Source organism: Astatotilapia calliptera, chromosome 14, assembly GCF_900246225.1.
Source record: "Astatotilapia calliptera chromosome 14, fAstCal1.2, whole genome shotgun sequence".
In the NCBI taxonomy this organism is placed as follows: domain Eukaryota; kingdom Metazoa; phylum Chordata; class Actinopteri; order Cichliformes; family Cichlidae; genus Astatotilapia; species Astatotilapia calliptera.
The window spans coordinates 14,181,050-14,200,698 of NC_039315.1; the positions used below are offsets into that span (position 1 = coordinate 14,181,050).

General features: G+C 38.7%; 2 protein-coding genes across 2 annotated transcripts; both read left to right on the plus strand.

Moving 5' to 3' along the window:
- Positions 1 to 925: 925 nt before the first annotated feature.
- LOC113036511 (extracellular calcium-sensing receptor-like) lies at positions 926 to 5,969 on the plus strand. Its single transcript, XM_026192912.1, has 8 exons — positions 926 to 1,298; positions 1,380 to 1,985; positions 2,088 to 2,218; positions 2,381 to 2,477; positions 2,600 to 2,723; positions 2,911 to 3,383; positions 3,463 to 3,543; positions 5,581 to 5,969. Exons 1-8 carry the CDS (start codon positions 1,074 to 1,076, stop codon positions 5,935 to 5,937), a joined length of 2,094 nt encoding a protein of 697 aa, XP_026048697.1. The 5' UTR covers positions 926 to 1,073; the 3' UTR covers positions 5,938 to 5,969.
- Positions 5,970 to 14,394: 8,425 nt separating this feature from the next.
- Positions 14,395 to 19,016, plus strand: LOC113036380 (extracellular calcium-sensing receptor-like). The gene is made up of 9 exons (XM_026192704.1): positions 14,395 to 14,856; positions 15,227 to 15,427; positions 15,575 to 16,129; positions 16,306 to 16,436; positions 16,581 to 16,677; positions 17,442 to 17,565; positions 17,717 to 18,189; positions 18,269 to 18,349; positions 18,660 to 19,016. The coding sequence occupies exons 1-9, from the start codon at positions 14,395 to 14,397 to the stop codon at positions 19,014 to 19,016; spliced, it is 2,481 nt and encodes an 826-aa protein (XP_026048489.1).
- The last annotated feature ends 633 nt before the right edge of the window (positions 19,017 to 19,649 follow it).

The window sequence follows — 19,649 nt, forward strand, 5'->3', positions numbered from 1 at the left end:
AACTGGGAGGCAGTGAGCTCCCAGCCTTGCACTCTGATGGGGATGTTGTGATTGGAGGGTTTTTCCCTCTGCATTATGTTGTCACTGAGCCACAGCACAGCTACAACAGTAAACCTCAAATTACATCATGCAGCAGGTGAGTGTAGTATAGTGCTTTTTTTTTCTTCTTCCTTGTAACACAAAGTCAAAAAAGCATAAGCTTTGACCATATTGCCATGTTTCTATAAGACTGTTTAAATGATATTATTTTATTAAATGAATAAATATGTTATGGAGTTTTTCTTATCTACAGCTTTTATCAAAGAGCCTTTCGCTGGATGATGACTATGGTGTTTGCAGTGGAGGAAATTAACCATAATTCAAGTCTGTTACCAGGTGTTAAACTAGGCTACCATATCATAGACTGCTGTGACCATATCCCCACCGGCCTTCAGGCTCTTTTTTCGTTACTCAGACACTCTAAAACTGTCGACAGTAAAGTTGAAAGATCAGAAGATACTGAATACAATGGTATCAACGGGGAAGGGTTAAAGACTGTAAGACTAACTACAAAAGAAATAATGACCTCATTGAAAAATAGAAATGAAATTTCAAATAGTGTTAAAAACACTGGATATTACCTAAATGAAAATACAAGAGAAGAAATAAAGACGAAAGAGTCTTCCACATGTCTGTATTATTCTCCGGTTCCTGCTGTGATTGGTCTTGCACCCTCTTCGTCTACAAGAGCTGTCGCTCACACACTTGGCCCTTTCAACATACCACTGGTAATATACTATACAACTTTATTTAATAGTGTTGTGTATTTGATTTGTGTTTTAGCTCAATAATACAGAAAGAAATCACTTTCTCTCTAGGTGAGTTATTTTTCCACCTGTACCTGTCTTACTGATAAGCATTTGTACCCATCATTCTTAAGAACTGTGCCAAGTGATCTCTTTCAAGTTAGAGGTCTCGTAAAGCTTGTCACATTTTTAGGCTGGTTCTGGGTGGGCACAATAGGAACTATGGTGAGATAAAAACTTTTTTAAATGCTACAATAAGACAGCTTTAGACAGCAACATGGTTTATAAATGCTTTCTGTATATACATTTCAGGATGACTACAGCCTTTATGGCATCCAGGCATTCTCTAATCAGTTTGGAAGGCAAGGTGGATGTGTGGCATTTCATCTCACCATCCCGACATCGCCCACAATGGCTGAAATACAAGAAATGACAGATACGCTGGAGAGTTCAACTGCTCGGGTTGTGGTGGTGTTTGCTACAGAAGGGAAGCTCCTAAATCTGTTCTCAGAAGTAAGTAGTGATATATAGTGTCATTATGCTCATAATTGTTTTCATGAAAATTGCTGCATTATTTTATCTATGATTTCCCAGCTAGCTCAAAGGAATGTGACAGGGATACAATGGATAGCCAGTGAAGCCTGGGTGACCTCGAGCCGACTGGCCTCACCCCAGTTTCTCGACATTCTACAGGGAACACTGGGCTTCACTTTCCCTGGAGTCAGCATCCCAGGCTTGAAAGAGTTTCTTTTGAATGTCCGACCCTCTCCCAAACCAGGAATGGAATTTTTCAATATGTTCTGGGAAGAACATTTTGGTTGTAAGCTGGAGTTTGAAAGCCAAAGAGCCAAAGACTATGAAGCAGATGATTTCAATGTTAATGATAGTTTTCGTTACAACCCAGGTTTCCAAAACAATTCTCTTTATATGGTCGGATTTAATGTGGGACAAAAAAGTTTATTTAACATGTCAGCTTATAAAGATGGTGAATATGCTTTTGAAAAGCCTGTATGCACAGGGTCAGAGGATTTGAGAAACACTGACAGCAGTTATAGTGATGTATCTCAGGTTCGAATATCCTACAATGTGTATAAAGCTGTGTATGCCGTTGCCCATGCTCTGCACACTTTTTTGAACTGCGATTCAGCAGGACCTAGCGGGGGATTGTGTGAGAAACACAGCTCATTTTCAAATGGTCAGGTAATTGAAAATATTATAAAATATTTAAATCAACATTCATGGGATTCATGTGTAGGGTTTTTTTTGCCATTCTTTTGTTTTTCTAATTCTCTTTTTTTGTAGTTTCTTCAATATCTGAAGATGGTCAATTTCACCAACCAGTTTGATGATAAAGTATACTTTGACTCCAATGGAGAGCCAGTCCCGCTTTATGACATTATTAACTGGCAGAAGGACAGCAAGGATAAAATCAGGTGGGATATAATACTTTAAAGTGCAAATGAACTGCATGTTGAAGTAATCATGAACAATAAACTATAGTTACATTTATTTTAGGATAACTGCAATTTTTGATAAAATGCTACAATACATAAATTCTTTGGCCTTTTGAAATATATTATGCTACTTTGTGCTAGATTTATCAAAGTTGGAACATATGATGGTTCAGCACCACAGAGAGAGCAGTTGCAAATAAAAAAGAACACCATTGTATGGACAAAAGGACAGTTACAGGTAGGTCATAGTTATCCTCCACGTATTTGTTATGAAACTGTTCAAATTAACTTGATACACTATCTTAAATAGCAGAAACAACATATTGATGGCTATTTTACTTTTCTCTGTTCCTTGTTCAGGTTCCTGTATCTCAGTGTAGTGCTCCATGTCCCCCTGGCAGCAGGCAGGCCACACGCCAAGGAGAGCCCAAATGCTGCTTTGATTGTTTGCCCTGTGCAGATGGAGAGATCAGCAACCAGACTGGTAGCCCATATATGTTATTTATTATTATTTTTTTAAAGAAGATAAATAAATAAATTATTATGTAGTGCAATGAAGAAGGTCATTGAATTTAAAGATGGACACTTGGAGAACCATCAAGATATGTTGATATGCAAGGAAAACTTCCATAATGTTTACACACATATAGTTACGTTTTGTGTTCCCAAAGGTTCCACTGAGTGCACAAAATGTCCTGAGTACTTCTGGTCAGACAAAGAAAAAGTGAAATGTGTTGCAGGGGAAGAAGAATTCCTCTCTTTCTATGACACCATGGGAATCATCCTGGTTGCACTCACCCTGTTGGGATTCTTACTGACCACCATCATCACCATTGTGTTTCACAGTTTCCGCTTTACACCCATCGTCAAGGCCAACAATTCAGAAATAAGTTTCTTGCTTCTCCTGTCACTCAAGCTCTGTTTCCTGTGTTCTCTGGTGTTCATTGGTCAGCCATCTTGGTGGACATGTAGGCTCCGCCAGGCAGCATTTGGGATCAGCTTTGTCCTGTGTTTGTCCTGCCTCCTTGTTAAGACCATTGTGGTCCTCCTGGCTTTCCGGACTAATGTACCTGGTTCCAAGGGTCGGAAGCTGTTTGGTACATCCCAGCAGAGGATTCTGATCATCTGTGCGACAGCTCCTCAGGTAGGACGAACAGTCACTGTCATTTAAAGATCAGTTTGTGTGTTTCTGGTATTCTTCTATTATCCTATCCTCCCCTCAGATTTGTCTCTGTTCTGGCTGGGTGTTGGGAGCACCTCCCTTTCCATTCAGGAACCCAAACTATCAAGCTTTAACTGGAAAAGTGAGTATTAAATACTGAAAATATGACTTCTGTAATTTCTTTTCTTGATTTAGTTGCCATAAACCATCAGAAAAGATGAAAATGTCTTGCAAATGTATTCGGCCTCCTTGAACTTTTCCACATTTTGTCACATTACAGCCACAAACATGAATCAATTTTATTGGAATTCCACGTGAAAGACCAATACAAAGTGGTGTACACGTGAGAAGTGGAACGAAAATCATACATGATTCCAAACATTATTTACAAATAAATAACTGCAAAGTGGGGTGTGCGTAATTATTCAGCCCCCTGAGTCAATACTTTGTAGAACCACCTTTTGCTGCAATTACAGCTGCCAGTCTTTTAGGGTATGTCTCAACCAGCTTTGCACATCTAGAGACTGAAATCCTTGCCCATTCTTCTTTGCAAAACAGCTCCAGCTCAGTCAGATTAGATGGACCGCGTTTGTGAACAGCAGTTTTCAGATCTTGCCACAGATTCTCGATTGGATTTAGATCTGGACTTTGACTGGGCCATTCTAACACATGGATATGTTTTGTTTTAAACCATTCCATTGTTGCCCTGGATTTATGTTTAGGGTCGTTGTCCCGCTGGAAGGTGAACCTTCACCCCAGTCTCAAGTCTTTTGCAGACTCCAAGAGGTTTTCTTCCAAGATTGCCCTGTATTTGGATCCATCCATCTTCCCATCAACTCTGACCAGCTTCCCTGTCCCTGCTGAAGAGAAGCATCGCCAGAGCATGATGCTGCCACCACCATATTTGACAGTGGGGATGGTGTGTTCAGAGTGATGTGCAGTGTTGGTTTTCCGCCACATATAGTGTTTTGCATTTTGGCCAAAAAGTTCCATTTTGGTTTCATCTGACCAGAGCACCTTCTTCCACATGTTTGCTGTGTCCCCCACATGGCTTTTGGCAAACTGCAAATGGGACTTCTTATGGTTTTCTGTTAACGATGGCTTTCTTCTTGCCATTCTTCCATAAAGGCCAACTTTGTGCAGTGCACGACTAATAGCTGTCCTGTGGACAGATTCCCCCACCTGAGCTGTAGATCTCTGCAGCTCGTCCAGAATCACCATGGGCCTCTTGGCTGCATTTCGGATCAGCGCTCTCCTTGTTCGGCCTATGAGTTTAGGTGGACGGCCTTGTCTTGGTAGGTTTACAGTTGTGCCATACTCCTTCCATTTCTTTTTTTTTTTTTTTTTTTCTAAATGACATCAGAAACAGCAGTATGCGACATTATGTGATGGCAGAGCTTCAGTTCATCCTTTGTCATTTTTTTTTTTTTTTTTTTTTTTTTTTTAATAAATAGGACAGGGGGAATGAATGAGAGAGAGAGGGGGAGAGAAAGAAAGAAAACCAAAGGGGAGAAGAGACGGTGAGAAGGGGGGGGAAGAGAGACAAAAAAAAAAAAAAAAAAAAAAAAAAAAAAACTCCTTCCATTTCTGAGTGATCGCTTGACCAGTGCTCCGTGGGATGTTCAAGGCTTGGGAAATCTATTTGTAGCCTAAGCCTGCTTTAAATTTCTCAGTAACTCTATCCCTGACCTGTCTTGTGTGTTCTTTGGACTTTATGGTGTTGTTGCTCCCAATATTCTCTTAGACAACCTCTGAGGCCGTCAAAGAGCAGCTGTATTTGTACTGACATTAGATTACACACAGGTGCACTCTATTTAGTCATTAGCACTCATCAGGCAATGTCTATGGGCAACTGACTGCACTCAGACCAAAGGGGGCTGAATAATCATGCACACCCGACTTTGCAGTTATTTATTTGTAAAAAAATGTTTGGAATCATGTATGATTTTCCTTCCACTTCTCACGTGTACACCACTTTGTACTGGTATTTCATGTAGAATTCCAATAAAATTCATTCATGTTTGTACCTGTAATGTGACAAAGTGTGGAAAAGTTCAAGGGGGCTGAATATTTTTGCAAGCCACTGTGTATATCTATATGTAGGGATATATGTATAAAGAGAGGAATGAAAAATATTCATACAAAATCTCTCTGTATTCATACTTTTTAACATCATTAGATTGTTGTGGAGTGTAAAGAGCCATGGCCTCCTGGATTCTATCTGGTCCTCGGTTACATTGGCCTACTGGCCTTTGTCTGTCTTCTCCTGGCATTCTTTGGACGAAAGCTACCGGACACATTCAACGAAGCAAAGTTCATCTCCTTCAGCATGCTGATTTTCTGGGCTGTGTGGATTTCTTTTATTCCAGCTTATGTCAGCTCTCCTGGGAAATTTTCTGTGGCAGTGGAAATATTTGCTATCTTAGCATCCAGTTTTGGATTGTTACTATGTATATTTGTCCCCAAATGTTACATTATTTTACTGCACCCTGAAAGGAATATTAAGAAAGGCATGACTGGGAAATATCCAAGATGAGCATTTTGTATTTTCAGTGTTTTTCAGAGTAATTAATAAAGTACTCACATTTGAATTTGAAGCTAAATAAAATACCATATGAGAGATGTCTTTTTTGTGTTTCTGAATAGTATTTTCCTTTTAGGCCTTTTTTAAAAGAAATATTTACAGTATGAGTACAAGTATATAAAAGGACATGTCTAGAAATTATGAAAAATAACATGAAATAGGTTATCATAAAATAAAATGACAGTGCACTGCTGTTATTGAATATCAGTGATGGGTCAAGGATAACGCAAATATAAATATACAATTAGAGCTGAGTACTATCATAAAAAGAGGAGAGAAGACAAAGACAGCAACAACCAAGATACGTGAAACCAAATATCACAATCAAACAGGAAATGATGAAAAGAGAAATAATTAAAAACAGAGACAGGAAGACTAAAACTATATCAATTATATATATGAACACCGCACTGTATAGAAAACATCACCGCAATGAAATAGCCATAGAGTCAGCAATGGACCAGACCAGATCTGGTTCTGAGGGCCTCAGGGATTGTAAAGTTGGAAACTAAGAGACAGATTCACTGATGTTTTGCACCAATACAAACTGAGTTTTGGTGTAAAAGAAAAAAAAGAAAAGAAACTACTCTGGCTACTGAAAAAGAGAGCACATTGAAAAGCGGTAGGAACTCTGAGATTTTTGCAACTGACCATCTCACAAACACATTTCTGGGAGTTTCTTTCTTGAGACCTAAAATATAGGGAGGGCAATATTTACTAACGTTTGGCATATGCAATTTACTCCTAATCTTGCCAATATTTAATGTGAAATAAAGCATGCTGGAGTTTTTTTACGCTTAATACAATGGCAGCTACTGTATTTCTGCACAGAGGAAGCACTGAAAGGATTTAAGAACTTGTGCTGAGAGTGAGATTTTTCTCCCAATCACAGGTGCACTCATGTCAGTTTATTTGGAATGCAAGATGAAGATGTGTTTTAAAAAGTGTCAGCTGCACGCTGATCAGCACTTTCTATCTGTTTCTCTCTCTCTAACACTCTCTCTCCCCCCTTCTCTCTCGCCGGGGCGGAACTCACTGTGGGTTCACGCCCTCGGCCCACGCCCTCGGCCCACGCCTTCGGGAAATGAGACACCTGGGTCTCATCAAGATGATCAGTATTTAAGCCTTGAAGTGACTGCTGTTCGTCGCTGGATCGTTGTCGACCACGCGCTAGTGAAAGCCAAGCTACAGCAAGTTCAGCTAAGTGTGTTTTTGGTGCATCGTATTTAATCACGTCTCCCTGTCTGCAGAGTTCCCTGGATTTCTCCCCATGTGATTCCCAAGTGGCGAGTGTTGGAGTGAGAGCATGTGATCGTGTGTATGGATTATCTGAAGAACGTGTGCTGTTCCCCTGGACTTCCCTGGAACCCCTTTTCCCCCACTCAGCTGTACATAGCACTCCTCCCGCACCTTCTTGTATATACACCTGGTGAATTGTAAATAAACCTTTCTTGTGTGCATCCGAGCCCGGAGTCCTGCGCTTGAGTCCTCCTTTGAACCGTAAACAAAAAGGATAGGTTAAAGAAGTGACACGATTCAATTCAATTCAATTTTATTTTATTTATGTAGCACCAAATCACAACAAAAGTCGCCTCAAGGCGCTTCATAGATACAGAGAAAAACCCAACAATCATATGACCCCCTATGAGCAAGCACTTTAGCGACAGTGGGAACGAAAAACTCCCTTTTAACAGGAAGAAACCTCCGGCAGAACCAGGCTCAGGGAGGGGCGGCCATCTGCTGTGACCGGTTGGGGTGAGAGAAGGAATACAGGATAAAAGACATGCTGTGGAAGAGAGACAGAGGTTAATAACAGATATGATTCAATGCAGAGAGCTCTATTAATACATAGTGAGTGAGAAAGGTGACTGGAAAGGAAAAACTCAATGCATCATGGGAATCCCCCGGCAGCCTACGTCTATTGCAGCATAACTAGGGGAGGATTCAGGATGACTTCAAGCTAAAACATATTCAGTTGAAAACTGGAGAAAGTGAAAGGTGAGAGCTGACGAGAGAGAAAAGTATTTTTATAAACTGCGACCACTCCTCCACCTTGGCCCGTAGTCCTCTGTGAGTTAAAATATGAATGGTCTGGCGGTAACAGTTCTGAGAAATAGCTAAACTCAACGTCACCTAGTCAGGTTTCTGTCACACAGAGGAAATCCAGATTATGATAAGTGAAAAAATCCTTCAGTATGAAAGTTTTATTTGTGTTAACCAGGGCAATCCAAGCAGGGTCCATCAGGCTGGTGACAGCCACCCAAGGAACCTGTGTTACTGGCCGAAGATTCCGCAGATTCACTCCACTGCTGCCAAGAAAATAGAATAAACGTACTGTTACGTTCTGGTCCCGGCAAGTAAATAAACGTAACAAATAGTTTGCCCCACTCACTTCCCACCCACGCACAAACCCCAACAACGACACCTTTTTTAAGTATTTAAGCAGCCATTTATTTTCATCAGCAGTGAGCAATGCCAAAACAATAAACAAAACTCCCTATAAAACAATCCCTAGTCTTCCCTACACCAAAATAAAAAGAAGCCAAAACAAAAGACAAGTCACTTACCTAACTATCTAACGAAAAACAGGAGAAAACTTGTTCAACAAAAGAAAACGGCTTCTCACGCCTACTAGGCTGCGACAGTGAAAGTTATACAGCAAAGGAACAAAAAAGTGACTGCCACTGGTTAACTTATTTACAATTATTTACATGGCAAGGCTAGAGGTACACGTGAATACTCCAGCCTGCACTACAATGACACAACACACAACCCCGTGACCGAGTCAACGGGGTTCCAAACAGCACTCCCAGGTGACTGTCATCCGGACGTTAAGTACTGGAGGTGGTCCATCAATTATCCAGTCGGAAGGTGTGTAGAGACTCCACCTAGATACCTAGCAGCCACGCCCAGGTGTCCACCTCCTAGGAGAGAAAAAAGGGAAAATACCGCCACCATCCTCCGGTGGGAGGCACAACACCAACAAACACATCACTGGGTCATAACAGTACATGTGTGGGCAGCATTGTTTATTGTTGTGTGAATATGTAGTTTCTAAATTTTTATTTAACTTTACTATGACTGCTACCATGACTGCTACCATTATATTGACTAGCAAAACCTCAGCCTACAGGCAGTTTTTGCCAGTGCTGCAGTGCTTTTTCAAAGTCTTCATTCCATATTTAAGGTTGACTCTAACAAAGTGGGTGACTTCACAGATGCAAATTAAGTTACAAATGAACAATGTGCATTGTAGTTGAGATGTGAATAAAACAAACAGAGAACATAAGGTCACATTTGCGGCTGATGATGATGAAATGAACATTATATATATGAAAATCAGATGAATTGAGATTTATATATTTTTTTAACTTATAGATGTTAACAAATGCTTTATGTGTAACCACGTTTATGCAAAGTTTGGATCAGATGGCCCACCCGTTATGGAAGGTATTTTATACATACATACACGTTCATACACTATGATCATTGTAATTGCGGCACTCTGGCTCTGTTTCACTCTTCTGTACCACCTTTAGGAGTCAGTCCAGAAACAGGTATTTGAAACGCGAGCAAGACTATGGGCAGAAATCTGTGCCATCAGAAACTGAATTTGAATAAGTTAAATTTGAATTTGAATTGCTCAGACTGAATCTGAATTGTAACTTGAATAAATGCTTTTGAAAACTGAATTTGAATTAGTCTAATTTGAAATTCAATTTATGGTTTGAAAATGATCATTACTAAATTGAAATTCAATTTTATATTTTGAAAAATGAATTCATTTGCTTTGAAACGGCATTTTATCCTTTAAAAATTCAGCTCTCGAATAATTTCAGTTTCACTTCTCACCATTCAGTTTCAGTTCTACAATTCAATTTCAGTTCCAAAATTCAGTTTTTTGGAACTTACATCCGGTTCCGGTTCAAGCGCAGATTAATAGAACTACGTTTTACTAGCGGACCGAAAGTGTTACTGACGGGAATCTATAGCGTCTTGAGCAGAATTAAGACTTCAGAAGTCATTCGTCATGTCGAATGACCAGCGGATAAACTCTCAGTGTTGTGATATTTTGATACCATGGTAGCATTTACAGGATATTGTTTTATAGTGATATTATACAGGAAAACTGTTACTCAATAAGGCCCATTTACTAGTTGTTTTTCTCTTTCTCTGTGACCCAAGAATTGATGTGTAAGACTCACAGGCTGGTACCCCAAGGTCGAAAATACCACAGAGACGAGACCACTTCCTTACTCCCATCCTCCCTTCTTTATCTCCTAGAAAAGAGCTTGTTAAAGGCCAGGTGGTTTGTTTCAGAATTCACTAATGAAAGAACTCTGTATTCTATGTCTAGGAGTGTATTTTGCTGGAATGATCATAAATTGTAGCTGAACTGATAAACTACACAAAGGATACTTCTTTGCTCAGAAGGCAGGAAGACGTTTCCTTATTTGGTCTGTACCGGTTTGAACTGAGAATCTGCTGACACACGAACCTTTTTTTTCCTCTATATAAACTGTTGTATACTGAATAAACCTTTGAGTTGATTTTGGAAGAGCAACCTGAAGCAGTTTCTGTGTCATTTTGTTCTCCCAAGCTACTCCCGGCGCTGTAACTAACCTGCTGAACGGCATACCTGAGCTTACTTTGAATAATTAATTTTATACAGAACTCTGCTTATCGGTGCTCACGCCTTGGAGGAAACCCGATCCATGGAGAAACCCGGGACGGAGATTTCTTTCACTCAGGTTGGTAATAAATGTATTACATGTATAAGAACAAGCGTCATGTTAACAAATGATAGCCGTACAGTAACTTTTATGCTTATTGTAGCTGTTAGCTAAAAACGCTAATTTAGCGTAGTTTGCCCTGGATTCAGCTTTGACAAACAAATATGATCGACTGTTTCTAGTAGAATTCCAAAGTTGTCATCTTCTACCCTCTCAGAGTACCCCCTCTGTATGCTTGCAGAGACCCCTACAGTAGGGAAACATGCAAAACGGTGTCCAAACCTTTGTGTTTTAGCTTTATTTATGTCTTACACAGCATCCCAACTCTTTAGCTAACTTAATAACATTAGCTAAAGTGAATAGTTAGTATAATTCATTAGTGCAGCATTACTGGATCACCTCTGTTTGAAGTGATATAATATGATATACAACTATCACTGTTTAACTACCATAATAATTCTTAGAGTACTGAGTGCATGCTTAATTAGATTTTTTTTTTTAAAAGCATACTGCTCCATTACTATGTTTGACAGGCTGAAGTTGTCGGGTCACCTCCTAAATCGACCATCTTTTACAGGTGTTTTGTGCCAGAAATGGAGTGTCCACTGAAGACTGAAGATACTGAATCTCTACGCCTTGCCATTGATCCCTCTTGTGCCTTCATCTAGACAAGAGACATTAACTTAACCACTGTCATATGCTCTGTACCTACATCACCTTCCCTGACAGTTGTAGCTTGGCTCATCTGAGGGTGAAATTATAAGAATGTGTTATTTTGCAAAGTGCTCTCTAGGGTTCCTAAATAAAATATGGCATTGAAGCCATTTCTTTTGAATTAATCCCTTCTTCTTAAATATAAGAACCTCTTCTGGTTTTAATGGCACTTTGGATTTCCTTACTTTCTGTTCCACTTCCAAACCCAAATAGATGCTGACAAGCTGCCACAGTAACATGGAAGAGGGAAAGAAGTTGGAAAGGACTACAACAAATAAACCTAATGCCTAACAATGAAAAATGTAAAATAAGAACAACAACAATAATAATAATAATAATAATAAAGATAAAAGATGAAGTAACAAGTTTTTAGTTTCTTGTTTATTCCAAATGATCATCCAGATGTCTGTGACATGTGATGACAAACACCATAATGGAAGGCCTTAGTCATCACATGCTTAAACTCATCATATATTTTTGCATATGCTGAACAGGCAGTCAGACATGCTGTAACTGTGGGGTAGAAAACAGCATGAACACCATACGGCAGGGGTCTCAAACTCCAGTCCTCGAGGGCATGGAAAAGTTGCATGACACTGGCCCTTGAGGACTGGAGTTTGAGACCCCTGTGATATGGAATATGACAGGTGTGGTTGAGCTGCATGAAGACTCTGAAGTTTCTGTTCTCTTCTGGCAGGACAGTAATGTGGCCTTGTCCTGTGAGCCACTGTAAGGATGTTCTTAGAGTAGAACTGGACTGTCACCGGCCTCAGGCTCTTCACCCTTTTCAAAGACAAAGCAGTCATTTAGATAAAATATTAGATATTGTTTACCTGTAAATGCACAAAGAGAATTTAGAAATGTAATTATTGTCAAGAGTGAACAAGCGCTGACAGTGTAATCTATAGCTGTGGCCAAACGTTTAGAGAATGAGAAGTGTTGTTTGCTTATTTACAAAGTTTACTGTTTCAGTTATAGTTGTGTATCATATTATATCACTTCAAACAGAGGTGATCCAGTAATGCTGCACTAATGAATTACACTTTAGCTAAAGTTATTAAGTTAGCTAAAGAGTTGGGATGCTGTGTAAGACATAAATAAAGCTAAAACACAAAGGTTTGGACACCGTTTTGCATGTTTCCCTACAGTAGGGAAACATGCAAAACACCCAGTTTATCTGCAAGCATACAGAGGGGGTACTCTGAGAGGGTAGAAGATGACAACTTTGGAATTCTGCTAGAAACAGTCGATCATATTTGTTTGTCAAAGCTGAATCCAGGGCAAACTACGCTAAATTAGCGTTTTTAGCTAACAGCTACAATAAGATAAGATAAGATAACCTTTATTAGTCCCACACGTGGGAAATTTGTTTTGTCACAGCAGGAAGTGGACAGTGCAAAAGTTATGAGACAAAAATTAGAATAAGCATAAAAGTTACTGTACGGCTATCATTTGTTAACATGACGCTTGTTCTTATACATGTAATACATTTATTACCAACCTGAGAGTTTATCTGCTGGTCATTCGACATGACTAATGACTTCTGAAGTCTTAATTCAGCTCAAGACGCTGTAGATTCCCGCTAGTAAAACGTAGTTCTATTAATCTGCGCTTGAACCGGAACCGGATGTAAGTTCCAAAAAAACTGAATTTTGGAACTGAAATTGAATTGTAGAACTGAAACTGAATGGTGAGAAGTGAAACTGAAATTATTCGAGAGCTGAATTTTTAAAGGATGAAATGCAGTTTCAAAGCAAATCAATTCATTTTCAAAATATAAAATTCAATTTCAATTTAGTAATGATCACTTTCAAACCATAAATTGAATTTCAAATTAGACTAATTCAAATTCAGTTTTCAAAAGCATTTATTCAAGTTACAATTCAGATTCAGTCTGAGCAATTCAAATTCAAATTTAACTTATTCAAATTCAGTTTCTGATGGCACAGATTTCTGCCCATACAAGACCAGGTACTTTTGTTCCAGAAAAGATTAAAATGGCAACACACGGTCAAAAAACTGTGTTGCTTCTAGCTTATCCGACTCCCCGACTACTTAAGCATAAATACTTAACAACAAACATGTATATTTCTTCTTTTAATCATTTTACCACTACCAATAAACTATTCTTTAATTGCTCTAAATTGCTTCATCTTACCATGATGATTGTAAAACTCAGAGAAATGGATAGAACAAACGGAATCATTCTTATTAATTTCCTGTGTTTTTATTTTAATATGTATGACATATTTTATTTTTGTTACCCCTAGGATGACAGTGTTTCAGTTTAATAACTCAAGGTTCAGGTGAACTGTGTTGCATGCAGTTTGCTGTGATTGGGTCATCTTGTGATGACTCACACGAAATGATGTAATGTCAAAAAACATGGCAGTTTTTAATGCACCTTATGAGCCTGTCACAGACTCTGTTGGAGGAGTATTTTTCTCAGCACACATAGTTTTTATGGGGTTACAGTGGATTATGCATTGCACCCTTTTTGATAATTGTGTTTGGCTGCTTTTTTGTATCTTTACTTGTCTTTGTATTGTTTGCGCTGATGTTCCTCAGACTGTAGGTGAAAGAAAACTACTGAGTGTGGAGGGAGATGCTGTGACACAGCCTGGTTTAAGGATCAGAGAAGTGAGAAACGTTAGTTCTAATTTACCTCAGTGTGTAAAGCTGGGAGGCAGCGAGCTCTTAGCCTTGCACTCTGATGGCGATGTTGTCATTGGGGGTTTTTTTCCACTGCATGTTGCATCTAATCCACAGTACAGCTACAACAGCAAACCCCAAACTACACCTTGCAGCCGGTGAGTGCAAAGGTACTGTTAATATCTGCTGATTTTGATACTATTTCCATGTTCCTATGAGGTTGATTTCTGTATGATAAAATAAATACTTTTTCCACTTTTAATTAATTCATTCATTTTTTTAAAGCTTTTATCAACGGGGCTTTCGTTGGATGATGGCTATGATATTTGCAGTGGAGGAAATTAACTGTAATTCAAGTCTGTTACCAGGTGTTAAACTAGGCTACTGGATTATGGACAGCTGTAACCACATCCATAACAGCCTGCAGGCTCTTCTGTCCTTACTCGGTCACTCTAAAGCTATCAGCAGTGTGGTAGAAAACACAGCAGAAACTGACAGTGGTATTGAAATGGAAGCATTAAAGACTGGTGAAACAACACAAAAGGAAAGAATGCTAACACAAAAAAAGGGCTGTATTAAAGCTAATACCACAATGCTGAATAGTCTTAAAAAAACTGTAAATGACATAAAAGTAAATGCAACAGAAGAGACAAAAGCAAACCAGTCATCCACATGTCTGTATTATTCTCCTGTGCCTGCTGTGATTGGTCTTGCATCCTCTTCCCCCACAAGAGCTATAGCTCAAACACTTGGACCTTTTAACATACCACTGGTAATACACCACACAGCTTTGTTTTTTAATGTTATATACTTGATTTGTGTTTTCTCTCAATGATAAAAATGAACTCACTTTCCATCTAGGTGAGTTATTTTGCCACTTGTACCTGTCTTACTGACAAGCGCTTGTATCCATCATTCTTGAGAACTGTGCCAAGTGATGTCTTTCAAGTTAGAGGTCTTGTAAATCTTGTCACTTACTTTGGTTGGTTCTGGGTGGGCACACTAGGCACAACGGTGAGATCAAAATCTTTTTTAAGTGCTATGACATGACTTATAAATCTTTCATATATATATATATATGTGTGTGTGTGTGTGTGTGTGTGTGTGTGTGTATTTATTTATTTATTTATTTATTTTTTCAGGATGACTACAGCCTTTATGGCATACAAGCATTCTCTATTCAATTTAGAAAAGAAGGTGGGTGTGTGGCATATCACCGCACTATCCCAACATCACCCACAGTGGCTGAGATAAAAGAAATAGCAGACAAGCTGCAGAGTTCAACTGCTCGGGTTGTGGTGGTGTTTGCTACAGAAGTGGAACTGCTAGATCTGCTTTTAGAAGTAAGTATGTTTGTTGATTTATTATGTGATTTAAAATAAAACTTTATACTCACATTTTTTTCACATTTTTGATTTTATAAAACTATTATAAGACAGAAACTGCAACATAAATTGTGTCTGTTTTCATGATTACATAATATTATCCAGCTTGCTAGGAGGAATGTGACTGGGATACAGTGGATAGCAAGTGAAGCTTGGGTTACCTCTAGCCGGCTAGCCTCACCTGAATTCCACCCTCTCCTAGTGGGAACACTGGGGTTCTCTTTCCCCGGAGTCAACATCCCAGGCTTTCAAGAGTTTCTTTTGACTGTCCGACCCTCTCCCAAACCAGGAATGGAATTTTTCAATATGTTCTGGGAAGAACATTTTGGTTGCAAGCTAGAATTTGAAAGCCAAAGACCCAAAGACTATGAAGCAAATATTGTTGATAACTTCACTGATATGTATAGTTTTCACTACAACAGGAACGGAGATGATTGTTTATTTAATGGGAGAGTGGAGGAAAAACCCGTGTGCACAGGTTCAGAGGATTTGCGATACACTGACAGCAGTTATAGTGATGTATCTCAGGTTAGAATTTCCTATAATGTGTATAAAGCTGTGTACACCATTGCTCATGCTCTTCACAAATTTTTGAAGTGTGACTCAACAGGACTAAATGAGGGATTATGTGAGATGCACAACTCATTTGCAAATGGTCAGGTAAGTGAACTTATAACAAAATATACCATGAGGATAATGTATACTTTATACTTTATTGATCCCCGTAGGGAAATTCCTCTCTGCATTTAACACATTCACTCAGGGAAGCAGTGTTAATGTGAGCTCATGTGTTTTTGTAGGTTTTTAAAATATTTTCTAATGATCTTTTCTTGTAGTTTCTTCAAGATCTGAAAATGGTGAATTTCACTAACCAGTTTGATGAGAAAATATACTTTGACTCGAATGGAGAGCCAGTCCCGCTTTATGACATTGTTAACTGGCAGGAGAGCAGCAAGGATAAAATCAGGTGAAATGTAATACTTCCGCATATAATTGAACAGTGAACGTAATCACCAAAAATATGCAATATTTCTATTTCATGATGCAGTTCTATTGCATGTATTATTTGGTTAGAATGCATTTTGAAATAATTTACCGTTTTTTATCATAGCTTTATCAAAGTTGGAAGCTATGATGGTTCAGTTCCACAAGGACAGCAGTTGAAGATAGTGAAAAACACTATTGTTTGGACAAAAAAGCAATCTCAGGTACGTCAGAGTTAACCTCAAAATATTTATTTTTGTGCCTTTAAATTATTTTTCTTTTACTCTGGACAACAATCTCATAATTCCACTATGTGAAATAATGAAGTTTCCAATCCAATCTAGGATTTCCAATCATGCCAAAAAGTTGGTTCTGTTAATCTGGACATAGTGTTTTTAGTGGGAGAAATGTTTCATCACTCATCCAACTGACTTCTTCAGTCCCACCTGACTGCAGGTTTCCTTACATCTTTCACCATTTTACAATGCTGTGATTGCAGCCATTCCCCAACTCTGCGAATAGTATTCATGGCCATTGATCAATGATAGACAATTATTTGATCAGTGGTTGTTGATCAATTGTGAACAACCACATATTGATGATCAAGAAACTGACCTCACAGCCCGTTGTTCATTCAGTGGGCTAGTTTTAGTCATTGTGCAAAGGTACTGTTTACAAGGTAAGGAACCCTGCAGTCAGCTGAGACTGAGTGACAAAACTTTTCTCCCACTGAAAACGTTACATCCATGTCAACTTTTTGGAATTTACATACCTGGATGATTGAGCATACATCAAGATATTTCATTATGTGAACTCTTAAGGACAAAACAGACAAAACAAAACAAAAAAAACAAAAACAATACTCATTTCTTCATTTGTTTTTTTTTTTTCTACTTTAAATGGGGAAAAGTCTTTGATACACCATGTCAGTTTGTTAGAAACTGCATATCAATGCCCGTTATTAAACCTTTCTGTGTTCCTTGTTCAGGTTCCTGTATCTCAGTGTAGTGCTCCATGTCCCCCTGGCAGCAGGCAGGCCACGCGCCAAGGAGAGCCCAAATGCTGCTTTGATTGTTTGCCCTGTGCAGATGGAGAGATCAGCAACCAGACTGGTAGCCTATATAAGTTCAAACACACAAACAAACAATATCCTCCTTTAGCATTATGTAGTGCAATCAAGAAGGTCATTACAGTAACAGAAATGTTGCAGAGTGGAAAAATTATGAAAACGTGATCATATATCTGTTTTATTTGTTCCCAAAGGTTCCAGTGAGTGCACAAAATGTCCTGAGTACTTCTGGTCAGACAAAGAAAAAGTGAAATGTGTTGCAGGGGAAGAAGAATTCCTGTCTTTCAGTGACACCATGGGAATCATCCTGGTTGCACTCACCCTGTTGGGATTCTTACTGACTACCATCATCACCATTGTCTTTCACAGTTTCCGCTTTACACCCATTGTCAAGGCCAATAACTCAGAAATAAGTTTCTTGCTTCTCCTGTCACTCAAGCTCTGTTTCCTGTGTTCTCTGGTGTTCATTGGTCAGCCGTCTTGGTGGACATGTAGGCTCCGCCAGGCAGCATTTGGGATCAGCTTTGTCCTGTGTTTGTCCTGCCTCCTTGTTAAGACCATTGTGGTCCTCCTGGCTTTCCGGACTAATGTACCTGGTTCCAGGGGTCGGAAGCTGTTTGGTACATCCCAGCAGAGGATTCTGATCATCTGTGCGACAGCTCCTCAGGTAGGACGAACAGTCACTGTCATTTAAAGATCAGTTTGTGTGTTTCTGGTATTCTTCTATCATCCTATCCTCCCCTCAGATTTGTCTCTGTTCTGGCTGGGTGTTGGGAGCACCTCCCTTTCCATTCAGGAACCCAAACTACCAAGCTTTAACTGGAAAAGTGAGTATGAAGAACTGAAAATCTGAATTCTGTAATTTATGTTTTCATATTGCCATCAACCATCACAAAAGCCAGTAACACACAGTAACATAGAGGAACCAAACATAATGATTTAAAATCTCAGTGTATTCATTCTTGTTTGAAATCCTTAGTCTTGTAATTTATTTTCTTGATTTAGTTGATATTGCCATGAACCATCCAAAAAGACGGAATTATCCATATCTGTATCTATATTTATATATGTGGTAAGAGACAAATAAAAAATATTCATAAAAATATCCCTGTTTTTATACTTGTTTAACATCTTTAGATTGTGGTGGAGTGTAAAGAGCCATGGCCTCCTGGGTTCTATCTGCTCCTCGGTTACATTGGCCTACTGGCCTTTGTCTGTCTTCTCCTGGCATTCTTTGGACGAAAGCTACCGGACACATTCAACGAAGCAAAGTTCATCTCCTTCAGCATGCTGATTTTCTGGGCTGTGTGGATTTCTTTTATTCCAGCTTATGTCAGCTCTCCTGGGAAATTTTCTGTGGCAGTGGAAATATTTGCTATCTTAGCATCCAGTTTTGGATTGTTACTATGTATATTTGTCCCCAAATGTTACATTATTTTACTGCACCCTGAAAGGAATATTAAGAAAGGCATGACTGGGAAATATCAAAGATGAACATTTATATTCTCAGTGTTTGTGAGAGTAAACAATTTATACAGTTATCATATTTTAATGTGAAAAAAAATTAAATGTCATATTAGCATTACACTATTGTTAAAAGCTTTTACTTTCCAACCTTGATTTCAGCATTTACTCTGTCCTTCAGGGAGCATTGTTTAAATGTTAGACATAATGAAAAGGGGGGTTAAGCCACCATAGAGAAACCTTTTTAAAAAAAAAACATTTGAAACCAGGCCAATTTTCTAATTTAGTTATTGTTATATGAACTCACAACTGGTATTGATACTGCACAAACATTTTTCTTTAACTATTTTAAAATTTACTGAAGTCTTTCAAACACAGAAACCATTTACTTCTCTAAAATAAAAGACTAGATATGATGTCTGTTGACAACACCTCTCAAGATTTTCACAATGTGTTTTTTCCTATATACAAATAAAGAATTATAAGAAATGTTATACATTAAATAACCTTGGACGTTTTCCTTATGACAGCTGGGATAGGTTCCAGCACCCCCAGCGACCCTGAAAAGGATAAGTGGACGTGAATGGATGAATGGATGGATGGATTTTCCTCATGATGTGTCTTTTCTTTTCGGTCAGCACAGACGAATTTTTAAATAAATTA

Coding starts and splice junctions, on each gene's coding strand:
- LOC113036511 (XM_026192912.1), top strand. CDS start 1,074: ATGCTTTCTGTATATACATTTCAGGATGACTACAGCCTTTATGGCATC. Junction 1,986..2,087: donor GCTCATTTTCAAATGGTCAG/GTAATTGAAAAT, acceptor CTTTTTTTGTAG/TTTCTTCAATATCTGAAGAT. Junction 3,384..3,462: donor TCTGTGCGACAGCTCCTCAG/GTAGGACGAACA, acceptor TCCTCCCCTCAG/ATTTGTCTCTGTTCTGGCTG.
- LOC113036380 (XM_026192704.1), top strand. CDS start 14,395: ATGATGGCTATGATATTTGCAGTGGAGGAAATTAACTGTAATTCAAGT. Junction 16,437..16,580: donor AGCAGCAAGGATAAAATCAG/GTGAAATGTAAT, acceptor TTTTTATCATAG/CTTTATCAAAGTTGGAAGCT. Junction 18,350..18,659: donor ACCAAGCTTTAACTGGAAAA/GTGAGTATGAAG, acceptor TAACATCTTTAG/ATTGTGGTGGAGTGTAAAGA.